The following is a 26,350-nucleotide window of genomic DNA, read 5'->3' as shown; positions in this document are numbered from 1 at the left end:
CTTCCTTCCCCCAAATAATGATACAATGATCAGACAATGATTGAACATGATCAAATTCCCTAAACTAACAATATTTAAAGATAGCAGATGAATATAATTCTAGGTGGTTCTCTTTTCAGAGAAGGGAGCAGCATCTATCCCCAACTTCCTATTTTCTCTCCTCACAGGAGTGGAAATCTCTTTTGGAGAAGTATCAGGGAAGAAGGGACTAGAGATTTCTATTCTAACTCCCTTCAAGTCACACCAAGACAACCCCATTCTATAATCTAGAGAACAGCCCTTGCTACACATGGGGTCTTGTTACATATAGGTCTTTTTACATTTATACCTATATAAAACAAATGTGTCATGGGGAGTCTTTTTGTTGTCTTGAATTCAGGGACATCTATATTGTTTTTTGTCTTTTTCAATATCCCTGATCCCTGCTGATATCATCTTCTCTGATCCTAATCAATTCTAACCTTAATTAAAATTACTATTGACACATATGACTCCATCTTGTAGAAGTTGATTTCTGTTAAGTACTGTCATCTCCCATCATTGTTCATTCCAAAATGCCTCATTTTTACAATTGATGTTCCACTATCCAACTTGATCCTCTCCCACCCTAACTATATTATCCCATCATCTGGTTTACTAATGAATGAATGGATTTTCCCCAAAAATATTTTTAACCTTCACTTGCTCTCCTCTTGCAATTATTTTGTTCCATAGATTCTTTAGTGCATTGATGCTCCCTTTGATTTATCAGTGTCTTTTAAAATCCTTTTTTCCCCTAAAGAAAATCAAACAAAATATCCATCAAAATTTTTTAAAAACCTCCCACTCCATATTCATGATTTTTCTATCCTTAACCTCATGAAAACAAGGATTTCATTTATTCATCTTTCATTGCTATCTGAAAGAATTTAATTTTCTTCTCTTTAGTTAGTTTGCATATTTATATTTTCTCATCTTGGTCCATTTGAAGAAATGATTCATTTTCTTACATTTTGCTAAAAAAAGAGTTTTGCTATTATCAAGTAGGCTGCATAAGCTCCGCTTTGCAGGGTATGCTTTTGGGAGAATACTTACCTTTATTTGTATTTCAGTTTTTTCTTTGATTTCTTGAAAATATGGACTGTTCTATACTATTCTAATTCAGGCTTAAATATGAAAAAGTTAGCCTTGCTTGCAAAATTTTGTTGCAGTAATGTTTCTTGTTCTTGTAATTTCTTTCATTTAGTTTCTGTGTATTTTTTCAAAATATACTTTGCAATATTCTTCCTTTATTTCTGGGCAATTTTTCTATGGGAGTTCTCAAAACATAATATTTATGTTTTCTTTTTCCTGATGATTTTCTGCAAGATCTATAATCATTAGATTATCTCTTAACATTGGATTATCTTCTATTTTCATGTTAAGTATTCTCAAATGGTAGTGCTCCCATATTTTATTTGAACTTATTTTTTAAAATTTTCTTCTGTTATTTTTTTCTGCCTCTCCATTTTGCAATCCAATTCTACTACCTTCCTCAAAGAATCCTTTGTTATAGTCTTTGTCTTTTGTTCCAAAATTGATTATCTTTTTTTCAAGTTCCCAGTTTCTTTCTATTGAGACGATCATATGGCTTTTATTAATTTGATTATTAATATGATCAATTACACTAATAGTTTTCCTAATATTAAACCAGCCCTGCATTCCTGGTATAAATCCCACTTGGTCATAGTGTATTATCCTGGGAATGATTTTCTGAAGTCTTTTTGCTAATGTCTTATTTAAGATTTTAGCATCAATATTCATTAAGGAAATTGGTCTATAGTTTTCTTTCTCAGTTTTTGATCTACCTGGTTTAGGTATCAGTACCATGTCTGTGTCATAAAAGGAATTTGGTAGGACTCCTTCAATCCCTATTTTTTTCAAATAGTTTATATAGCATTGGAGTTAGTTGTTCTTTAAATGTTTGGTAGAATCCACATGTAAATCCATCTGGTCCTGGGGATTTTTTCTTAGGGAGTTGATTAATACCTTGTTCTATTTCTTTTTTTTGAGATGGGACTATTTAGACTACTTACTTCTTCCTCTGTTAATCTGGGCAAGCTATATTTTTGAAGGTATTCTTCCATTTCATTTAAGTTATCGAATTTATTGGCAAAAAGTTGAGCAAAGTAGCTCCTAATTATTGTTCTAATTTCCTCTTCATTAGTGGTGAGTTCTCCCTTTTCATTTTCAAGACTAACAATTTGCTTTTTGTCTTTCCTTTTTTAAATCAAGTTTACTAAGGGTTTGTCTATTTTGTTGTTTTTTTCATAGAACCAACTCTTAGTTTTATTAATTCAATAGTTTTTTTTTTTTACTTTCAATTTTATTAATCTCACCTTTTATTTTTTGAATTTCAAGTTTTGTGTTTGTCTGGGGTTTTTTAATTTGTTCTTTTTCTAGCAATTTTAGTTGTAAGCCCAATTCATTGGCCTTCTCTTTCTCTATTTTATGCAAGTAGGCCTCTAGAGATATAAAACTTCCCCTTAGTACTGCTTTGGCTATATCCTACACATTTTGGTATGATGTCTCATTATTGTCATTTTCTTGGATGAAGTTATTAATTATGTCTATGATTTTCTGTTTTACCCAATCATTCTTTAGTATAAGATTATTTATTTCCAATTATTTTTTGGTCTATTTTCCCCCGGCTTTTTATTAAATGTTATTTTGATTGCATTGTGGTTTGAAAAGGATGCATTTACGACTTCTGTCTTACTGCATTTGATTTTGAGGTTTTTATGCCCTAGTATATGATCAATTTTTGTATAGGTACCATGAAATGCTGAGAAGAAAGTATACTCCTTTTTGTCTCCATTTAGCTTTTGCCAAAGATCTATCATATCAAACTTTTCTAGTATTCTATTTACCTCTTTGACTTCTTTCTTATTTATTTTGTGGTTTGATTTATCTAATTCTGAGAGTGCAAGGTTGAGATCTCCCACTATTATAGTTTTGCTGTCTATTTCTTCTTGCAGCTCTCTTAATTTCTCTTTTAAGAATTTAGATGCTGCACCACTTGGTGCATATATGTTTAATATTGATACTGCTTCATTATTGATGCTACCCTTTAGCATCTCTTTTAATTAGATCAATTTTTGTTTTTGCTTGATCTGAGATGAGGATGGCTACCCCTGCTTTTTTGGTTTTGCCTGAAGCATAGTAGATTCTGCTCCACCCTTTTACTTTTAGTTTGAATGTCTCACCCTGTTTCAGGTGTGTTTCCTGTAAACAGCATATAGTAGGATTCTGACTTTTAATCCAGTCTGCTAACTGCTTCCTCTTTATGAGGCAGTTTACCCCATTCACATTTATGGTTTAAATGAATAATTCTATATTGCTTGCCATCCTATTAACCCCTGCTTATGCTTTTCCCCTTTCCTTCCCTCTTACCCCCCTACCCAGTATTAAACTTGTGAACACCACTTGCTTTTCACAGCCCTCCCTTCTTAGTATCCCTCCCCCACCTTAAAGTTCCTCCCCCTATTTTACCCCTTTTCCTCATAATTTCTGTATTCCCTTCCCCTTAGCTTACTCCTTCCCTCTCACTTTTCAATGGAGTGGAAGAAGTTTCACCATAAATCGAATATGTCTATTGATACACACTATGTTCATCTCCCTCCTTTCTTTCTCTCAGATATAATAGGTTACCTTTGCCTCTTCATGAGATGTAGTACCACCACTTTGCACTTTTTTATAATATAATTTCCTTTCCACCTCTAGTTTCTAGGACAAATTATACGTATGTTCTTTACATATTTTTATGGCAGAAGTATAGTTCTCAAGATTTCTTTTTACCTTTTTAGAAATCTCTTGAGTTCAGTATTTGAAGATCAAACATTTTATGTAGGTCTGGTTTTTTTCATCAAGAATAGATGGAATTCATTTATTTCGTTAAATGTCCATCTTCTTCCCTGGAAAACAATGCTCATTTTTGCTGGGTAAGTTATTCTTGGCTGCATACCAAGTTCCTTAGCCTTTTGGAATATCATGTTCCAGGCCCTTCGTTCTTTTAATGTGGACGCTGCTAAATCCTGGGTTATCCTTATTGTGGCACCTCCATATCTGAATTGCTTTTTTCTAGCAGCTTCCAGTATTTTTTCCTCAATTCAAAAGAATTTCATAGAGGAAATCAAAAAGGCTCTCACAAGAGAACTAGAAGAGAAATGGGAAGCTTGGCAAAAGAGCCTGGAGAAGTCATTCCACGCATTTAAAGACAGAGTGGATAAAGAAAACAAATCATTGAGAAACAAAATTAGTGAATTGGAAAAGGTAAACAACTCCAAGGAAAACAGGATTGATGAATTGGAAAAAGTAAACAACTCCAAGGAAAACAGGATTAGTGAGCTGGAAAAAGAAAACAGCTCTCTAAAAAATAAAATGGATAAAATGGAAAAACATTCCATAGAAGAAAAAAACTCACTTAAAAACACAATTGGACAATTACAAAAAGATATAAAAAAAGTGAGTGAAGAAAATACATCATTGAAAATTAGACTCTAACAAGTAGGAATGAATGAATCAAGAAGAAACCAAGAAGTAGTCAAGCAAAACCAGAGAAATGAAACAATTGAAAAGAATGTCAAGTACCTTATTAGAAAGACAACAGACCTGGAAAACAGATCCAGGAGAGACAATTTGAGAATAATCGGACTCCTTGAAAAATGGGAGGAAAAAAAGAGCTTGGACACCATTTTCGAGGAAATTATCAAAGAGAACTGCCCAGATGTTTTGGAAACAGAGGGTAAAATAGACATTGAAAAAATTCATCAATCACCTACTGAAAGGGACCCTAAAATCAAAATGCCAAGAAATATAGTCGCCAAGTTCAAGAACCATCAGACAAAAGTCCTCCAATCTTTTAACAAAGAAGCTGCTCAATTTTGTATTATTCTCACAGTGGCATGAAAATATTTGAATTTTTTCTTTCTGACTGCTTAGAATATTTCCTCCTTGACCTAGGATCTCTGGAATTTGGTTATAAAAAGAGCTTTCATTTTGGGATCTCTTTCAGGAGGTGATTGATGATTTCTTTCAATTTATCTTTTGCCTTTTGGTTCTAGAATATCAGCGTAATTTTCCTTCATAATTTCTCAAAAGACAATGTTGCCTCTTTTTTTGATTATAGCTTTCTAGTAGTCAGTAATTCTTAAATTGTCTCTCATGGATCTATTTTCCAGATTATTTGTTTTTCCAGTGAGAGATTTCACATATTCTTTGATTTTCTTTTATTGTTTCTTGAGTCTCATGTAGTCATTAGCTTCCCCTTGCCCAGTGCTCATTTTTAAGGAATTATTTTCTTCAGAGAATTTTTGTACCTCCTTTTCCATGTGACCAGTTTTACTTTTTAAGGAGTTTTGTTCTTCAATGAACTTTTGCACCGTTAATCCATTTAGTCAATTCTATTTAAAAAAAAAAGTCTTCTTTTTAGTTGATTTTTGTGCCTCTTTTTACCTTTTGATCTATTCCATTTTTAAGGTATTATTTTCTTCAGTTTGTGTGTGTGTGTTTGAATGCCTACTTTACCAAGCTTGTCAACTCCATTTTTCACAGTTTCAATCTTTCATGTCAGCACAGTAACTTTCAATGAGCAGGTTCTTTTTTTCTAATCTTTTTTTTTTTTAATGTTAAAGTTGAACTCCACCTGTGTTAAAAGGGAAAATTGTCCCAAGCTTCAAGTTTTTTGTACAGATATTTTCATAGCTAGTTTTAGGATTCTGGTTCTTCCAAAGTGGTATGATTTAAGAAGAGGTATATTTACTACTGTTCTAGCCTCTTCTCTGGTCTGAATCCAGAATTCCCTGCTCCTTTGCAGCTATATGCCCTAGTGTGTTCGTGTTCCTTCTTTACCCTGACTGTGATCCAGATTTGTATATGGACAGTGCAACAATCCTGCACTCAGTGCCAGTGAAGTGACTTCTGTAATCTTTTGACCAGTTTTACCATTTTTTATCGGAGTTTCTGAAACTGCTGCTGCTACCCTCCACTGTCTGTTGTTGTTTGCTGGAGTAGTACCTATATTCATGCAATCTGAAATGTACTACTTTCAACCTAGTATGACAGACTTATCCTGCCAACTTTCTAAGTTGTCTTGGGCTAGAAAATTGTTTCACCCTGTTCTTTTGTGGGTTCTACTTCTGAATTTGTCCTGACACATTATTTTAAATTGAGGAGAATTTGGGAGATCTGTGCCCTCGATTCCACTCACTCTCCCTTTAAACTGATAGTTTTTACAAAACTAGTGAAAATTCTCATTTTCAACTAATTCTTCAAGCTAGCTTCCTTTTCCACCCTAATATTGGCAAAACAAAGAACCCCAACATTGCATTTTTATGGTTCAAACAGCATTAAAACTGTAAAAAATACTACTCATTTCATTTTTATTTTTAAAGTTTGTTTCCCTGATGTCAGTAATGCCAGAACTATGTGACATTATTCTCTCTGTCTTTTAAAATATTCACATATATTTCTAGGGATAGAAACCCCTGTAAAAGAACTTGGAGTGAATTCAAGACTTAATTCCTTTAAGTTTTACCAGTGTCATGAACCTTAAGAAGTAAGATCAAGCACATTTTTAGATTACAATAAAAAAGAAATAGTTGGGTAAAATGAAAAAAGCACTAGATATGAAGTCAGAGGACCTAGATTCAAATTCTGGCTTTTATTCCTTACTTGTATTATATTTGGCACCTCACTTGATCTCTGGGACTCAGTTTCCTCATATGTAAAATGACCAATTACTATGTTTTATTAAAAGTTATTTTAAGATCTAAAAGTAATCTTGTTTTCAAAATATTGTCTCTTCTTTCATGAAGAGATATTCCTATAGATAGTCACTTTTTATTTTATAGGATCCCTAGAGTATGGGGCTTGCAGTCAAGAGGACTCATCCTCCTGATTTCAAATCTGGCCTCAGACACCTATTAGCTGTGTTACCTTGGGCAAGTCACTTATCTCTGCCTCACTTTCTCATCTGTAAAATGAACTGGAGAAGGAAATGACAAACAATTCCAATAACTTTGCCAAGAAAACACAAATGGGGTCACAAAGAATCTGAAATGATTGAAAAACAAAAAAAGAATTTATACTTAGTGCGAGTAATTTAGTTCCTATGGAAGTTTTCATAGAACAAAGACATATACATAACTTAGGAGCAATTTCTACTCTAAAATGGGTAGGAAATGTGAAAAGTCAGAAACTGACACATTTACTTATTTTTTACTTACTGTTTCTTTATTAGCCACTGAAAGGTAAACACTTTCTAAATCTAATTCAAATAACTTTTTTTCCTTTGTCAATTAAACACTCTGTTGTGGTCAGATCATTGACTGAAATTTTTAAAATAAAATTTTAGTAATTTTTAAATAAAAATCTCCCATATACCTACTCCTTTTCTCTCTCTTGCTACCACTTCAGGATTTCCTCATCTGTTGGTCTCCAAATCTTTGAGAACAGAAAAAGAGAATACAAGTAGTGCTCGCCAGGGCTTTCCTACTCATTAAAAGCCTTGTTAAAGGAGTTTTAAATTAATTTCAACCATAACCACCTTTTATCCTTCTCCTCTAACAGAACTAAAATAGGTAGCTGAGGTTGAGCCCTCATCTTAGGCTTTCAAATTCTTGAATAAAGAGAAAATAGCATATGTTGGAAGAGTTCCAGAGAAGATTCACTTAGATTTTCTCTTTCCACAGATATGTTAATACAGATTTTTCTTTCCTACCACAAAAATTCCTGACCCCATTCCCTCGATCAAGAGGTAGTCCAAGTTATCTACAATTTGAGGTTACTATCCAGCCCTCAGTCTCAGGAACACTGAAGATATTTATTTCCCCCTGGACTCTATCTTTCTCTTCCTGTTGTCAGAAAAAGGTGTAAGCCACTTATCACTTCCTTCAGACCTTGAGGTTTTTGCGCTGAGGACTATTTATGAAAGTGTTGGGAACCTGGAACCCACATTAAAACTTTCATTAACTTCTGTTACAGACTTAGGTGTTCAAATAGAAGGAAACATACAAGACTCAGAATAAAAGTATTCAGAAGATCTTAGATTCCCAATGCCTTTCTTAGTGGAGGCTAAAAAAAAAAAAAAGTCACTATATGCTCTGGCATGGAAATAATATATTGCTCCTACTTATCTTTCTGTTTAGGATAGGAATTGAATTCTGTATAAAGCAATTGTTTTATTAGTGTTAAAAACCAAAATTTGCTTGATATAAATTAAATAAAAGAAACTTAGAAGGCTATGTTTTTTCTCTTTTGATTTCTCAAGCTAGTTTTCAAATATAGAAGCCCAAATTTCATATTAGGATGGTATTATAAACAGATGTCAGCAAAGAATTGGCATTTTGGCAGTCGGCACTGGCATCAAGGCTTAAAAATAAACCTACACTTAAAGTAGCAAACTACACATTATCTGCATAAGAAAATGTTATTTTATCAGTCTCATGAGCCAAATAATTGTCCACTGTCAGCAATTAACTTAGTCTTATAATTATAAACTATAGAAATCAGATTAAAGTCAAGGGTTCAGAAGAATGTATTACATTCTGGTTTGCATTATATAGAATAAAGTATGCATATGTATGATGTGCTTAATGTAGGACCTGTGTAGAAATAGGGCAGATTACAATGTGACACATATAATTATCTTAAATATCTGCCTTAACTTTTTATGTATCCTTTCAATGGTTTACTAAATAATTACCATGTCTTGTGAAGACTAGGCTCAAGTTTTAACTCTACTAAATAGGTTTAGAAACTTTGGAAAATCTGAACTTCAGTCTGTTCATCTGCAAAGTGGAAGAAACAAATGCACTAACAATATCATGTTTGTTTTAAAGATTAAATAAAATAGTTATAAAAACATATCACAAACTTTGTCATATTAGACCAATGTGAATGATATCATATATTTAATGCAGTATTCACTTCTACGTCATCAAGTTTTAAAATATGCTGATTAGTCACATGTTGAGTGAATATTTGCATAGTATCTTTAATTTGCATATATATTTTCCCAGACCAATACTTCTAGGCCAGATTGAAAATAAATCCCTTTCACGTTCTGGGGTTTGGAAGCATGGTGTCCCTTATGATCTAGAAAATCCATGTAAAATATTTATACCATAGAAGTCTGAATTTTTTTCCCTTTTTCTTTTATAAGGTTTACATTACCTTATTGTAAAATTTGGAATAAGTATATATATATATATATATATATATATATATATATATGTATATATGTATATGTATATGTATATGTATATGTATATGTATATGTATATGTATACATATATATGTGCATATATATAATAGGCTATTTTATATAAACTATACATATATTATTGTGCATTTCTGAGTTTCTAAACTTGTTTCAACGTTGTCTGCTAGCCTTCTCATGCTTTCTGCAGCTTCCGCAAAACTCCCCCCAAATTCCTATTTGATTTCTTTTGCTTACATATTAAAACTGCAGTGGAGAAAATTGTGATGTGGAAAGGATAAGTGTACATAGTTATACCCTGTAAATAAATTGTATCAAAACAAGAGAGTTGTTGTATCTTAGACCTAATTGAATATTTACTATTTTTAATTTCAAGAATGTAAGAGAGATAAATTATCTGAAATAGTGGGTTTTGGAACTTGATGGGAAAGAAAAGACACAAGAAAGAAAAGTTTAACTCATTATGAACAAAACTTTTGAAATATTACAAATATTCAAAAAGAATAGAGACTCAGGCATTACTTATTGAACAAATTTACTTGTCATTATGTTAATAATTTTTTTTCCCCCTGAGGCTGGGGTTAAGTGACTTGCCCAGGGTCACACAGATAGGAAGTGTTAAGTGTCTGAGACCACATTTGAACTCGGGTCTTCCTAAATTCAGGGCTGGTGCTCTATCCACTGCACCACCTAGCTGCCCCTCTGTTAATAAATATTTATTAATTTTTAATGTGCAAAATATTATTCTGAACACCATAGAAGACTACAGGGGAAAAGATGCAGTTCCTTTCCTCGATGACCTTTGATTACTCAAGTATACAATCTTATTTTTCAACAAATTTGTGACAGTTTGAGTCATGTCTAAATTAATTTGGGATTTGTTAGAAAAAATTTCTAGAAGATTACTGATAGTGATTAATTGTTTCTCTATTTCTGTATATTCTAAAAACAATTAACTACTATTTGAAAATAGAAATTAAGCTTTCTAAAATTTTATCTTGAATTACGCTTAAAAGTTGATTATCAATTTGTTCTATTTTCCTAGTTTAAAAGAAAATGTTAGAGTTTAGGGGATTTATTTTTGTTGGGTTAAGTTGCATATGTACAGAAACAACAAATCTGAGCACCTTAAGAATAATGGAGCAAAGAAAAGTCTATTTTGATAACAGTAGCTTCTGGATGTTGTTGTTGGGGTTTTTCTTCAAATCAAAGGTAGAAAAGAAAAAAAATTCATTTTCAGCCTCAGACGGAATAGTAGATTTGTGAATAAAGAGAATGACAACAAAATCAAAATGTTGATGCTTCTTTTGCAATGTCTAGACCCTTCACTAGAAGGAATTATTTTCATAAGGCACAGACAAAATCCATTTCCACGTAGAGTTCTTAATGGTTCCTGTCAGAACAAAATAGCTAAGAAACATATGGTATCCATTTCCCTGTATCACTTGGAAAAAATTTCACATGTAAATAAAACCAACATAAAAGTGTAGCCCTTTGAACTCAGGATCTTATACAATACATAAATATATTGGTACAATGTGCTCTTTGTGTTGACCCACTGAGTTACGTGTTTTTAAATTTTTTTTATTACATTTTGTGATACACATTTTCAGGATTTTCCAGAGTCATTAAAGTAGTTGGAAGTGTTTGTTACAAATTTTAGGTCAAAATATGTACATTAGCAATGTTTGTGAATACTTTTCACTTATAGAAAATATAATTTTGTTGTTTTTCAGTTGTGTCTGCTCTTTATGGCCCTAATTAGGATTTTCTTGACAAAGATGATGAAATATTTTGCCATTTCCTTCTCGAAATCATTTTTCGGGTTACAAAACTGAGGGAAAAATAATATAGCCACTTACTTGCCCACAGTCATGCAGCTAGTAAATGTTTGAGGCCAGATTTGAATTCAAGAAGATGAGTTTTCCTGACTCCAGACCTGGCACTCTATTCACCAGGCCACCTATTTAGGGTTTATAAATAGTCCACAGTCTTTGAATGCTATGAATTAGATTATGCCATTATGAGAGATAGCATTAAATAGTGAAAACACAGCAGACTTAAATTTAGGAGACCTGGAGACAGATTACAGCTTTCTTGCTTCCTATCTGCATGTGCTAAGGAAAGCCTGTTAATTTCTCTGTGCCTTTTTGGTCTCGTCTTCTGGATATTTTCTTGTCTGATTTTTCATGGTTCTACTTCCTCCTGATTTTCCTTCTACTTTTCTAACATTCCTTTTCAGTGTCTTTTGCTGACTCATCCATATTATTCTTGCTAATTCTGAGTTTACCCTAGGGTTCTTCCCTGAACTCTCTTCTCTCCTTCCTCTACATTCTTTCACTCAGTGGCTCCCATGGGCTGAATTATTATTTCAGCAGGTGACTCTCAGATCTATATAACCAACCCTAAAAAATTTTCCTCAGTTCTAATTCCACGTCACACTCATCAGACTTTCTGAAGAAAAAGCCTTACAGACATCTCAATCAGTATGTCTAAAATCCAGCTAATTATCTTTTAATTTTTATTTATTATAAATTGTTTACAAATGTATGTAATGAACTCAACATGCTACTTTTAAAAACTGCCTTACTTCTCTGTGTTTCCTTCTGAAATCCTTTTATTCTCCTCTCTGTGATTTAAATATGCTTCAAGAATGTATTTAATTTCCATTCTTTTCTGGGCAACACTATATTTATCTCCCCCCCAAAAAAAATCCAAGTCCCCCTCTCCATAAAAAAGGAAAAAAATACAAAAAATGAAAAAAATGCCTAAAATGAAGTCAAACAAATCTTTTTTTTCTAGTCTAAAAAGGTATCTAATTCTATACTTTGGATTTATAACTGGAGCTCATTAGTTTAAGTGGCAGTGGATAAAGTGGATAACCTGGATTCAGGATGACCTAAATTCAAATTCTGAGTCACATATTAGCTGTGTGACTTATTGAAAAGTCTCTTAACTTCTCTTAGCCTCAGCTTCCTCATTTTTAGGATGGGGATAATAACAGTAACTACATTTCAAAGTTGTCAGAAGGATCCAATAAAATGACTTATCTAAAGCACTTTACAAACTTTAAAGTGATATACAAGTCATAGTTATTATTATTATCATTAATCTCCCCAAAATACTCCACTTACACATTTTTGTTTCTTTCAAGGAAAATTCTTCTAAATTCCCTGATTTGCAATCTTATCATCCTTGCCTTTTTAATTCCTCAAATGCCATAAGCAATCATTAGTCAAATTATATCATTTCTTAATTCCACGAAATCTTTCTTATATTTCCCCTTCTCATTTTCACACATCCACCATCTTAGTTCAGGTTCTCATCACCTGATATATTGGAATGATCTCTAACTGGTTTCTCCATTTCAAATCTCTCCCCACTTCAATTCAGTGTTCACGTGGTTGCTAAAATTATTTCTTTTAATTTTTTTCTTTTTTCATTTTTATTATTTAAAATAGTTATATATAAGAATACATCATACATAATTTTATTATTTAATAAACATCAGCAGACATAACTATATCAGTATAAAAAAGAAAAAACAAAAAGGGTCATAAAGGAAGCTGTTTATCATATTCACTTTGATACTTCCCCCCACTAATTAAAACTTTTAAAAAATTCTGATTTGACATAGTCATTTCAACACTGCTATGTTTGAAAATGTCCCTTCCTGAATATCATTTTGCTCTTATTTTTAAATAATTCATTAATGATTTTTTCTTTATTTTCTTCCTTTTCTTTTGAATATCACTATCACTATTCCTAAATTCCCCCATTCTCCCCCAAAACAGAAATATGAAAGTTCCTCCTTGCAAAAATTAATCATTTGTGTATACAAAATTAATTAAATTAAAATTAAATTAATAATTTGTGTATGCAAAATAAATTTTTCCTTTGTGTCTGAAAAGGTATGTCTCATTTTGTACTTCTTGTCCATCTCCTCTCGAAGAAGTAAAAGCATAAGTCATTATGAGTCTCCCAGAGTTGTAATCAGTCAATAATTTTTTAATTATATAAATGTTTTTGTTCCCAATTTCCTTTTGTATGAGGTCATATAAATCCACCTAAGTTTCTCTGAATTTCTAAAATGTAAATAATTCTATTTCATTCATATTTTATAATTTCTTAAGGCATTTTCCAATTGATTAGCATTCTCTGTTTCCAATTCTTTGATACAAGAAAAGTGCTGCTATAAATATTTTCTTACACATGAATCTTTTCCCTTTATCTTTGACCCCTTTGAGGAGAATATTTAGTAGTGAGATTTCAGGGTAATTTCAGGTATATAGTTTCAAATTGTTTTCCAGATTGTCTTGATCACTTCATAGTACATTAATGTGCCTGTCCTCCCATAGCTCTTTCAACGATCACTTTCATTTTTTTCTATCTTTGTCGATGTGTTTGCTAAGAAGTATAACCTCAAAGTTGTCTTAATTTGTATTTCTCTTATAGTTAGTAATTTGGAGCATTTTCTTCATAAGATTGTTGATAGCTTACCTTTCTTCTCAAGAACTCCCTGTTCATATTTCATAGGGAGAATAGCTATCATGCCATATTTGTATCAGTTACATATATATTTTGGATATGAGACCATTATTGGAAAAATGTTCTACAATAAGTTCTCCCCATTAACTCTTAATTATTTCTAATTCTAACAGCATTGACTCTATCCAGAAACATTTTAACTTTATATAATCAAAATAGTATATTTTATCACCTGTGATTCTATCACTTGAGAATTCTTTTCCTATCCATAATTGTGAAATTTATCTCTAATTGTTTATGATATGAAATTTTATTTGTAGATGTATTCATTTTGCATTTGTTTTAGCATATAGTGTGAGATACTGTGCTAATCTAAATTTTCCAGATTGTTTTTAGTTTTCCTGGCATATTTTGTTGAATAAATATTCTTAACCCCAGTATAATTGGAGTTTATAGAATAATATGCTGCTATATTTAATAACTTCTGGGTCTTGTGTACCTTATTTATTCCTCTAGTCAATTCTGCTGGGTTTGGAGGTGGCACTTGCTAAAAATATAGGGACAAAAACTTTGTAAAATGTAGTTTTATAGAAAATTCCTAGATGAGGATGTTCCTTCTACCAATGCAGATTGGCATCTTCTCTGCAATTTAAAATCTTAGAAAGTTACTTAGAGAGCTAAGTGACTTGTCAGGGCCCACATAGTCAGCATCTTTCCAGAGACAGGAATTGAAACCAGGTTTTCCCAGCTCCTAGGTTAGCTCTCCATTCATTGGATCAGTCTACATTTTTTAATATAGTACAATAATTTTGATGATTACTGCTTTGAAGTTAGTGGTCTGGTGCTACTAGAACCCTTTACTTACCACTTTTTGTAATTATTTCTCTTGAGATTTTGAATTATATGTTCCTTCAAATGAAGGTTGCTATTTTTTTCCAATTTGGTAAAATAACCATAGCTGACACCTAATAAATACTTGACTTGATGATATAATTATTATTGTACCAAATCTGCAAATTAATTTATGTAGTATCATAATATTTATTTTATAGGCATGGCCCCATCATAAGCAGTTAAAAGGATTACTGCTTTATAGTAGAGTTTGTGGTGTGGTCCTACTAGACTTCTCTTTTCCCCCCCCCCCCATCATTTCTCTCCTGCTTCTTGAATGTTTTTTTCCCCCCAGGATTTTTTAAAATTACTAATGGTTCAGAAGTAAATTAGGAAAATAAGTGGAGGCAACAATTGTAGAAAAATGCTTTCTTTAGGATAGATAAATAGAAGATTTGATAGATAATTAAATTATTATATAAAAAGAAGAGAGCCATAGCACATCAGCTTGAGAGATATGATGAAAAAAAATTTTAAGGATAAGAAGAAATTTATAAAGGATATGGGAAGATGAGCATTTGTGTAGGTAAAGAAATAAAGATAGGACAAATTTGAAGAGCCAGTAAACACAATTTTAAAAATATTATTTCCAAGAGGTAAATCCAGAAAAAAATGAGTGAGTTTAACACCACATTTATAAATACATCCTTATCAGTGACTTGGATTTTAGAACTCTGACAGAAGCTGAAATAAATGAAACAAAGGATAACAAGTGAAATTATAACTTAAATAATAGTTCTGGAAGTAAGAATTAAGAGAATTAATTCTTCCTTCCAGAACTATTATTTCAGTTATAAATAAGAGAATTAAATAGCTGAGATAAGAAGGTAGAAGATACTGTAACAAAAATGATCATTCAATTCCATTTGTTTATATTCTAATTTTCAGGAACAATGCTAGCTCTGTATATAGAGTAGATATAAGTAATCCAAAAAAAGAAGGCATTACTAACTGGGGGAATTGGAAAAAGTCTCCTGTACAAGATACAATTGTGCTGAGTCTTGAAGGAAGCCCCAGAAACTAGCAGGAGAGATCAAGAAGCAAAGCATTCCAAGTATGAGGGACAGGCAGTACACATATGCAGAGATGAGAGATGAAGTATCTTCTCAGAAAAGTTTCGATTAGGACAGCATAGTTTAATCATACAACTCATGGAGGAAAATAACAGATGAGGTGATCAGAAATGTAAAAAGAGGCTGTGTTCTGAAGAGCTTTTCGTGTTAGAAGATTTAGATTAGATTTTGGAAGGTAGCGGATTTAGTGAGCAGCAAATGACATGGTCAGATCTACCATTAGAAAAATCACCTTGGCAATAGAATGGAGAATATATTGCAGTGAGGAGATATTTGAGGTAGGGGGCCAGTTAATCAACTTTTCCAATATTTTAGTTGGGAGGTGATGAGGACCTTAATTAGGATTGTGGCTATATGAATAGAGGGAAGGCAATGTATATGAAAGATGTAAAGACAGAAATGACAAGATTTGGAGATGAAATAAGAAAGTGAAGGTTTCAAGCTTAGGTGACAGAATATTACGGTGGTATGAATAGTAAAAGGGAAGTTTAAAGGGGAAGGTTTGAGAAGAAAGTTAATGAGTTTTGTTTTGGACATGTTTAGATTGAGCTACATAGAAGATATATACTTTGGGATGTCCAAGAGTCATTTGAAGCTGTGTGAATATAGCACAACTGAGAGATTGAAGCTTTCTGTATATATTTGTGGATCATCTGTAGAATGATGGTAATTGAACCTAAGGGAACTGATGGGACTACCAAATGAAAAAGTATAGGACAAAACCAAAAGACTTATGAACTCTTATCAATACAGTGATCACTCATGACTCCAAAAGACAAATTATAAATATCATGCTTCCAACCTTTTGATAGAGAGATAATGGACTATCAATTTAGAATAAGACATATATTTTGAGACATGGTCAATGTGTGAATTTATTTTATTTTTCTCTTATCTGTTAGAATGGAAGATGCTCCAAAAAGAAAAGAAAAAAAAATGTGTCAATGAAACAATTAAAACTTGTACAGAAGAGAATAAAAAGATGCTCAGAGGGAGCTACAGATAAGCAGAACAGCTTTTGCACTAATGTGTCAAATGTATTATATACCTTTTTAAAATAAAAAACCCTGGAATTTCAATTTCAAAAGCAATCCATTTTTTAATCTTTTTATATGGGAATTTTCATGTTGTTGATGTTTATCATTTGGAATTACTTACAATTAAAATTCTGAAAATAAAGAAAGAATCTCTCATTAGATATCAATTAGTGAAGTTGAAGAGGTCCAAGAACAGGATAGTACTGTGCTGTGAATCTTTTCCTTATGATTTTTCCCTCCTCTAAACCATTCCTAGAGTCTTAACATGAACTAGAATGAGACTAAGAAAGTCAATCAGTTAATGAACATTTATTTAATGACTATATACCAATGACTGGATTACTGGATTAATTCACAATCCTTATCTGGGCTTCAGAAATTTTCTTCATTTTTAATGTATAAGAAAAAGTATCCAAAAGGTCACCCATTCCACTCTTACTAATTTAGAAAATACATAAGAATTTGCACAACAATACCTACTCATTGATTGAAGCCATCTGTTTTTGAGAGCCTCTCAGAACTGAGCCCACACTCTCTCCTCTTCACACTCTATTGTAAGTTTTTAAATACTAGCCCAAAGTTACATAGAATCACGTTTGGAACGGACTATGAAAGTTCATTTATTAAATTATTACCTCTAAGAAAACTTTACCTTAACGAGGCTTTGGAAAGAACATGGAAAAACTAGCCCAAACTTAAGTCACAATCTGCCTTTCTCTTCATGATTTTTATCTTCCAGTAACAACTCCAAAGGACTGATAGCTACCTTACTCTTACAAGGGCCTAGAATTTAAATCTAAAGAGCTTGTCATATTTTTTCTTGTTTGGGCACTGTATGTAGTAGCCAGTATGTAGCCATATCTCTGGGAAAGTTATGAACTTTTTGTCTAACTGAGTTTCAAATAGCTAAGAAGTGATAACTATCAAAGCTTTATTTCTTATGCTTTTATTTCACTAAGATTTTCGTCCCTTGATAGTCTCATCTCCATTTATTCCACTCCTTATTCCACTTGATTCACCTAATAACCCAAAACTTCTAGTGCAGAGGAAAAGAAAAGGGAATTGTTCCCAAAAAGGAGCATTGCCATGAGAAAGACCAACTGGGAAAAGCATGAGGGGGGCTCACTCCTCATTATCCCTACCTCTATGTATGGAGCAAGGACTCAGATATTTTTAAATAGTTGTGTATTTCAATCTCAATTCTTGAGTCACTCAGGTTCTCACAAACTTATATAAAGTCACAAGTCACAAACTTATATAAAGTTTTAGATAAAGGGCTGATGTGATACTAATAGAAGACTGCTCTATAATTCATGGGACAAGACAGCAGAGCAGTTTGACCACTGAAATTGGGGTGTTATCTGTAATATATGTTAAGAAATTAGACGTATACCTCTATGTTACAGCAAACCAAGTGACTGAAGAGGAAGCAATTCCCAGTTTCCAACTTCTTGACTCACATGCATAATAGTGGTCGTTCTATCTAGTCAAACTATTTTTTGCCAACTCACGTGCATGATCATAGATTTGGAGCTGAGAGGAATCTTAGAAGCTGTCTAATTCAGCTACCTCCATACTTCCCAACAGAGGCAAGTGTGGTCCAGAAAGATAAAATAACAATTAGGTCACACAAGTGTCAGACATGAGATTTGAACTTAGATCTTCTGAGTCCACAACAATTGTAGTTTTTACTGTATCATACTATCATTAATATGTTGCTTTCAAAATATGTATCCTGTTTTCTCTAATTAGATTATATACTTCAGGACTACAACAGACCACGTCTTTTAATTCTATCATGTATTCTTCTTCTTCCAATACTTAGAATAAGAGCCTTCCATCCAGTGTGAATATACAATAAACCATGGGAAATGATTTAATACAACTCTTCAAAATAGATAACCAACTAACCTATTTTTAAAATCTCTCTATTCACAAAATCCCTCTTCTCCTTGTTTCTTACTGATTTGATCCATGATTTTGTGTGTATGTGTGTGTGTGTGTGTGTGTGTGTGTGTGTGTGTGTGTGTGTGAAAGAGAGAGAGAGAGAAACATAAAGACAGACAGAGACAGAGAGAGACTAGAGTACCAAAGTAGCAGAAAAAAGATTTTGTGTTCCTCCTAATAATCCTCTTTTAATATTTTAGTTTCTAGTTCTAGTTGGAACTGTGGAGTCTCAACTCTTATTGCAAATGCACAAAAGCCAACAGGAATTGCAGATGTATACAGTAAGTTTCGTCCTGTGAAGAGAGTTTCCCCCTTGAAACACCATCCAGAAACCCTTGAGAACAATGAAAGTGATGATCAAAAGAATGAGAAGGTGGAGTACCAGAAAGGAGGAGCTTTTGACCAACCACCTCCAACTGAAGAATTGTGCCCTGGAGATGGAGAGGCCCTTAAAAGTAAAAACCTTGAGCCCAGTGTTTTATTGGGAGAGCTGGAGCATTATGACCTCGATATGGATGAGATTCTGGATGTGCCCTACATTAAATCAAGCCAACAGCTTGCATCTTTTACCAAGGCAGCTACAGAAAAGAGAATTTTGGGTATATGTTCAACAGTCAATGGCCTCTCTGGCAAGAACAGCTCCACAGGAAATGCTGAGAGCTTAACAACTAGCATGACACCCTTTTGTGTCTTGTCCCCAGTAAAAAGCTCTCACTTGAAAAAAGCTCAATCTCTTATTCTTGATCAGCACAAGCTTTCTACTGAAGATTCAGAGCTTTCCCCACCTCTGGTTACATGCAACTCAGTCCATGAACCTGATGCCCAGAGCAAGGGCTTCCTTAATAAGGCATTTGCTGATCCCAACATACTAAAAGTTGAGAACATTGTACCAGGCAGCAGCCAGCTCAGGACTTTACACCTGCAATCCTCAGTCACAGAGCCCAAACTGGATGAACAGAGTAGTCATGGGAACTGGAATTCAGGAAGCCCAGAAGAAAGGAGTGAGGATGTGAAAAAAATTAAGAGCATCTTGAACATTGTTAAAGAAGGACAAATATCTCTCTTGGTAAGTGTTCCTTTTCAACATATATAAATAGATTATAAATTGTGTTTAGTGGGCTAATTTCATTAGCAGTAAAGTAATAAGCATATTTTGATTTTTGTTTTTATTTTGCAGTTTTAATTCAGAGACTTGGGTTATTCAGTTTTCAAAATAAGTGGTTTGAGGTGGACAAATAAAATAAACTGCAGCCAGTTTATTTTATTTATATATAATTACACTATTCAACTGAACTCAGGCAAAATGCATCTTTTTTTCTGAAAATACCAACAATATTTTCAAAAAAATTAAAACTTAAATCTTTGCCTTTCAGAATGTGAGCAACTCACTCAATTGGTTAATGTTGGCTCATTCTAATGACAGACCCACTAAAGATAGAAGTATTCCAAAGTGTTGATGCCAAAATATTCATTAAACATTCTTGAGAAGTTCCCTCCTCCTCCCTGCCCAAAGATTATTCATACATTCACTTAAATGAAATTTTTCTTTAGTTCCCAGTTACTAGAAGTAGAGAAAAAATACTTCCAAAATTATTTAAGATAACCTTGTGATTAAAAAGATCTAAAATTAAATATCCCTATATCAGAGTGCCATGTCCTACTGGCTTCCAGATTAGGGTTAAACTTGAAACAAGCACAGTTGTAAACTGGTATTAACAATATGATGTTATAGAAATTATATTTAAATATTTCAGTATGTATACTAATAGTGTTTTCCATTTAATAAACTTTTAGTGTCACTCTCAGTAATATGAGCTTTATCCACTATCAAAAATTATATTTTACACATGAGTTATATAAAAACATAATTATTTGAATGTAATTATATTGGGAGATGTAAAAGAAGACATATTAAGTAATAGAAATACCATTGGATCTTAGATAGATCAGAGACTTGATAATTCTGCTACTTAATGGAAATATAAGCCTGGATGAATCATCTAACTTCTCTGTGTTTTAGTTATCTCATTTGTGAAATGGGAATAATAATACCTGCCCCATTTACTTAACAGAATGAAAATAAGGTGCTATATAAATATTTGATATTATTATATAATTGAGTAAATAAAATATGGGCTTGTACCCCTAAAAACTACTTTTTTATTCCTTATCTTTTTGTCTATTTCTCCCATTCTCTTTTCCCCCTTCTCCATGTTCCATAAATAGAAGACCCTCTTTAGTTCATTGTATTAGCTTCTCTTCCCCAGTCCGTGATAGCTGTAATAAATCAAGGTATGGGGAACATAAATGTACTTAGATAAAGAGACATGACCATAGACTGCTTGAATAACTGTGACAGGGATGAATTAATGACTCTTGAACTAGCTCTAATAACTAAATTAGTATATTTGTACCAAACATCATTGTAAAGCCATTATATGGATGGCTAAGATTATAATTTTCTTAGGAGTTCATGTGTTAAAGCAGGGATTTTATATAAAATTTCCACCCAGTTACATGGGGAAATAGTTTTTAACATTCATTTTTGTTTAAATTTCAGGTTTCAAATTGTCTCGCTTCCTCCCTCATCTCTGTCCTCCCTGAGACAGTACATAATTTTATCAAGGTTGTACATGTTCAATCATGTAAAACATAATACCATATTAGTCATGTTGTGAAAAAAGATAGAGACTCACAGGGGGGATATGAAAAAATTACAGAAAGTGAAAAATAGTATGTTTTCATCTGCATTCAGACTCCCTCAGTTTTTTCTCTGGAGGTTTATACCATTTTTCATCATTAGTCCTTTGGAGTTGTCTTGAGTCATTGTGTTGCTGAGAATAACTGAATACAATATTGCTGTTATTTTGTACAATGTTCTTCTGGCTGCTTAGTTTCCTTTGCATCAGTTCATATAACTCTTTCCAGGTTTTTCTTAAATCAGCTCACTCTTCATTTCTTATAACAGTAATATTCCACTACAATCACATATTATAACTTGTTCATCCATTCTCCAATTGATGGACATCCCCTCAATTTCCAATTCTTTGTCAACATGAAAATAGTAAAGCAATAGTAACCTGCCAATGAGATCCATCCCACAAAGAAGACTAAGAATCCCTGTCCTAAAATGTTTGATGAATTAATGGAACTAACCTATTTAATAAGCTTTTTAATAACTTGTGGGCAAGGTTGTAGAATATTACAAGACATTACAAGAACTCTCTCTCTGCTACTACTCTCTTTATATAACCCTCCTTAAGGGACCAACAGCTAGCTCATTATGACCATTTGGATAATTTTTCTTCCTTTTCTATTTGCATAGCCACACCTAGCTGCAGACAACCTGGATAAAATCCATGATGAAAACGGGAACAATCTGTTGCATATTGCAGCCTCCCAAGGACATGCAGAATGTTTGCAACACCTTACTTCTTTGATGGGAGAAGACTGCCTAAATGAGAGAAACAATGACAAGCTAACACCTGCTGGACTAGCAATAAAGGTATGTCTATACCAAGAGCTCTGGACTTGCTCATAACTGATGTTGATAGAACTCAGGTTTTTGTTTGAAGAATTCCAAAGTTTCAGGGAATATTCAGACTTTGCTGGGCAATCACTAATGATAAGCCCCTCCCTATTTAGGCGGACAGTTCCTTGGACAACAGACACAGTCTGTATCCAAGAATCCAGTGTCATTTTCACTAAATGATGAGGAATCAAAAAGTATTAGAGCACAAAGAGCAAAGAATAAATGCCATATTTTTCTGGATGTGCTATTTTTTGTAAACCCAAAATGCAATAATTACACATTCATATTTAATTTAAATTTAATACTTATGCTTTTTCTGAAGATGAAAAACTTTGATGACAAAAAATAAAGTGTCTCTTTGAATTAAAAATAACATAACATAAAACAAAGCAAAAGATTTAAAATCCTTTCACAGAAACTCACTTAATGTGGTACATTTAATGTGGTAACTATTTTTCTCTAAGTGAATACCTATAAATTCTTTTCTCTTTTCAAAAGAAATCTCGTTTGGAGATGTGACTTATACTTGGATAAATGTGGTAATATTTATATAACATTAGAACTTTTGATCTTTACAATGAAATATTTTGTGGATTTTTTTGTCTAAGGTCCAAGTTTATATCAGTTAATCAATAAAAAGAAAATGATCCAGTATGCTTGTTTTAATTCATACTTGCCTTAATATTTTGAGGTCTATATGAAACATTGTCTACTTTGTTCCTTTGTTGATTTTTTAAAGTATATTCTTAAAAGATGATAGCATTCAAGTGCTTCAGGGAATCAAATGCCTTCTTAATGGATTATATCTGATGTTTAAATGTCCTGAGTATCAAGCATTGTTGAGAGTATTAGTATAGGGCATTTGCAGAGCACAGAGTGCACTTTGTCAGAAACTACACAAATTAATGTCAACAGGGAAGTAGTTAAAATTTCAGCAGAATTTGCTTCAAGAAAACAGCCCTATAGTGCCTCAGTTACAAGGTTAACTCTTTAATCAGTCAGTTATTAAACATTAAGTGCCTACTATGTGCCAGTCATTCTGCTAAACAATAAAAAAAAAAGGAGAGAAGAAAAGGGGAAGGGAGAAAAACTGTTCTGGACTCACCTTGTTCAGGGTGGAAGTACAAGGTCTACTCACCATTCAGATCCAGCTCATAGATATTAGAATTGATTCATTCTTCCTTAGGCCACTTGCTATTGTCCTCCCCATAACTTTCCTGAAGGTTCACCATATTAATGCCAAACTTAGTGAAGATGTCTTATAGACTTTTATTCTAACTCAGAATTCCCAAACTCAAAAAGATCCGTCATCCTGAAAGCAGGAATTACAAGCAGATCCTACACTTCAGCACCATCTCTCTTGCTTTTTGTCTGGCTCTCTGTCCCCCCTCTTGTTTTGTCTCTCCCTTTATTCCTGTGTCTGTGTTTCTCATTCTCTCTCTTTCTCTCTCAGTATATCTTTAGTAAATCTGGATTTCCATATATATTGTATTTCAAATTGAGGTATAGCTATCTTTTTGATAAAAAAATTATTTAAAAATATCATAAGGACCATTTTTTTCTCTTCAATAGAAAGTATGCTTTTCTTGGAGTTCTAATTGAATGCTTAAGGATGTATAAGATATTTTTGTTTTGATTCTGAGATCTTTATAAATGAAATATGATATGTTATATTTATAATGAAAAAGAAAGTTAAATGTGAAAACTCAATTCCAATTTACATAATTTTATTTTCTTTACTCCAAACTATTCCCCCCCAAAAAAACCTTGATTTTGTGTGCTGTTGTGCCTCTATTAAATAATGGATATTCTTCATTACTGAAAGTCAGTGGATGGGTGAAATTTTTCTAATAGGTACAAATCTGCAGAATGATAGTCCTTTGACTTTCCTTGGAATATGAAGACACGAAACAATATTTGTCAATAAATAATAATATATTTTTCTATTTGATCCTTAATAGAAAAAATAGATACTCAGAGGCCAATTGACTTGCAAAAGATTGTCCATGTAGTAGAAGAATTCACATTTGAAGCAGATCTTCTGCCTCCATGTGCTCTATAAAGAGCATGATACTTTTTTAAAAGACCACTGTCATTGAGTAGCTAGATGACAATAAGCAAATCAGTCCTCTTTTCTGGAACTCAGTGACTCCGTATGTAAAATAAGGAATTGATTCAGATCTTATTATCACAGGAACACAGATTAGAGATAGAAGGAACCTTATGTGCCATTGAGTTAGTTCAGTCCTGTCATTTTACAGATGTAGCATCAAAAACTAAAGGAAAACTAGCTAGTAAGTGGCCAGAGACAAGTTTCTCTAAAATTCTGTTCTCTTCTAAAATTTATGATTCTGTGATCACTTTGTATGAGATTACATTCCCTAAACTGAAACTGTAAACTTTTACATAGGAAGAATCTCCTTTTCTTCAATTCTCCAAACTTCAATTTAATCATCTATTAAGTGGGGATGCTCTCCACACTTAATGCTGTTACACTAGCATTATTTTGACGAAGATGCTGTGGAAACCTGAAAAAAAAAAGATAGAAATATGAAATTACTGCTTACTCTGAAGTAGGGAAGCATGCAAATGAGGGAAAGTAAAGTAACTTAGGAGGACGGAAGCTATATCCATGATTCTCTCCCCATAAATGTTTAGGCCTAGTGGATAAAGAGATGGTTCATAATTAACCTGGCTTGTCTTTATTATTACATATGAGAAAGCCTATAATGCGTTATGAGTAGATCATTTCTCTGTGGAATTGATATGTTAATGTGTTATTAATATGTGGATTCTTGGAAGGCAGAGAGAAAGCAAGGAGTCACCTGAGTTCTCACTAAAATTCTTCTGAGATCTTAAAGTAGGAAAAGGGATCCACATATACAAAAAAGTTTGTGGCAGCCCTTTTTGTAGTGTCAAGAAATCAGAAACTGAGTGTTTGCCCATCAGTTGGAGAATGGCTAAATTAGTTATGGTATATGAATGTTATGGAATATTATTATTCTATAAGAAATGAACATCAGGATGATTTCATAAAGGCCTGGAAAGATTTATGTGAGCTGATGCTGAGTGAAATGAGCAGAACCGGGAGATCATTGTATATGGCAACAAGAAGACTATACAATGATCAGTTCTGATGGACATGACTCTTTTCGACAATGAGATGATTGAGACCAGTTCCAATGATCTTGTGATAAAGAGAGCCATCTACACCCAGAGAGAGGATTGTGGGAACTGAATGTGGATCACAACATAGCATTTTCACTCTTTTTATTGTTGTTGCTTGCTTGCATTGTATTTTCTTTCTCATTTTTTCCTTTTTGATTTGATTTTTCTTATGCAGCAAGATAACTGTAGAAATATATGCATATATTGGATTTAACATATATTTTTATCATGTTTAACATATACTGGATTACTTGCTATCTAGGGAAGGGAGAAGGGGAAAGAGGAGGGAAATTGGAACGCAAAATTTTGCAAGGGTTAATGTTGAAAAAGTATCCATGCATATCTTTTGAAAATTAAAACAAAAAAGCTTTAATAAGATAAAAAAAAATGCTTGAAATAATGCCATGAAACAATTCTTGAAGTGGCAGAACCCTCAAAGGAACAGGGTAAAATAATTTTTCCAGTCAAAAACAGATAGTCAGCAGAGGGTAAGAGTGTATTGCACCTGAGTAAGAGTGCAACACAGTTCAGGGCAAGCTAGACCAGGGCAGACCTGAGCCTAGCAAACCAGGAACAGGTTTTAGGAGCCACTGAATTAGCAGCAGCAATGGCTGCTCTCAGAGCTCTCAGTCCACAAAAAGTTGGTGGTCCATGGAAAAAGTCAAGTAGCTGATCAGAAGGAGATAATAGAGGTCTTTTTGCTGGCAACTGTTGCTCTGCTCATACTCAGAACTGGGTCCCCATCCTAGGTGCCAGGGAGAGTAGGAGTATTATCACACCAGACCTTGCAGCCTCACTGGAGCAGTGTTAGGATTACTAAGTGAGAACTCAGGTTGTCTGGACAGTGACAAGGTGAGAATTCAGGTTTTCTGGACAATTACAAGGTGAGAACTCAGGTTGACTTGATAGAAGGAGCAAGCTCATTGGCTGAAGTGGTTCTTCCCAGAAGCCCTTCCATTATCCCACGCCCATTCTC

General features: G+C 33.1%; 1 protein-coding gene across 2 annotated transcripts in view; it reads left to right on the top strand.

The window, feature by feature from the left end:
* Positions 1-26,350, top strand: part of SNCAIP (synuclein alpha interacting protein) — a 213,240-nt gene that overhangs the window by 144,590 nt on the left and 42,300 nt on the right. For both annotated transcript variants that reach the window (XM_074281510.1, XM_074281511.1), the window contains exons 4-5: positions 18,875-19,740; positions 22,000-22,179. In XM_074281510.1, coding sequence (XP_074137611.1) covers positions 18,875-19,740; positions 22,000-22,179 — 1,046 coding nt within the window. The remainder of the gene's footprint in view (positions 1-18,874; positions 19,741-21,999; positions 22,180-26,350) is intronic.

The sequence above is a fragment of the Sminthopsis crassicaudata genome, chromosome 1, assembly GCF_048593235.1.
Source record: "Sminthopsis crassicaudata isolate SCR6 chromosome 1, ASM4859323v1, whole genome shotgun sequence".
In the NCBI taxonomy this organism is placed as follows: Eukaryota; Metazoa; Chordata; class Mammalia; order Dasyuromorphia; family Dasyuridae; genus Sminthopsis; species Sminthopsis crassicaudata.
The sequence above is the reverse complement of the archived record's forward strand: the minus strand, read 5'-3'. Positions and strand labels throughout refer to the sequence as shown.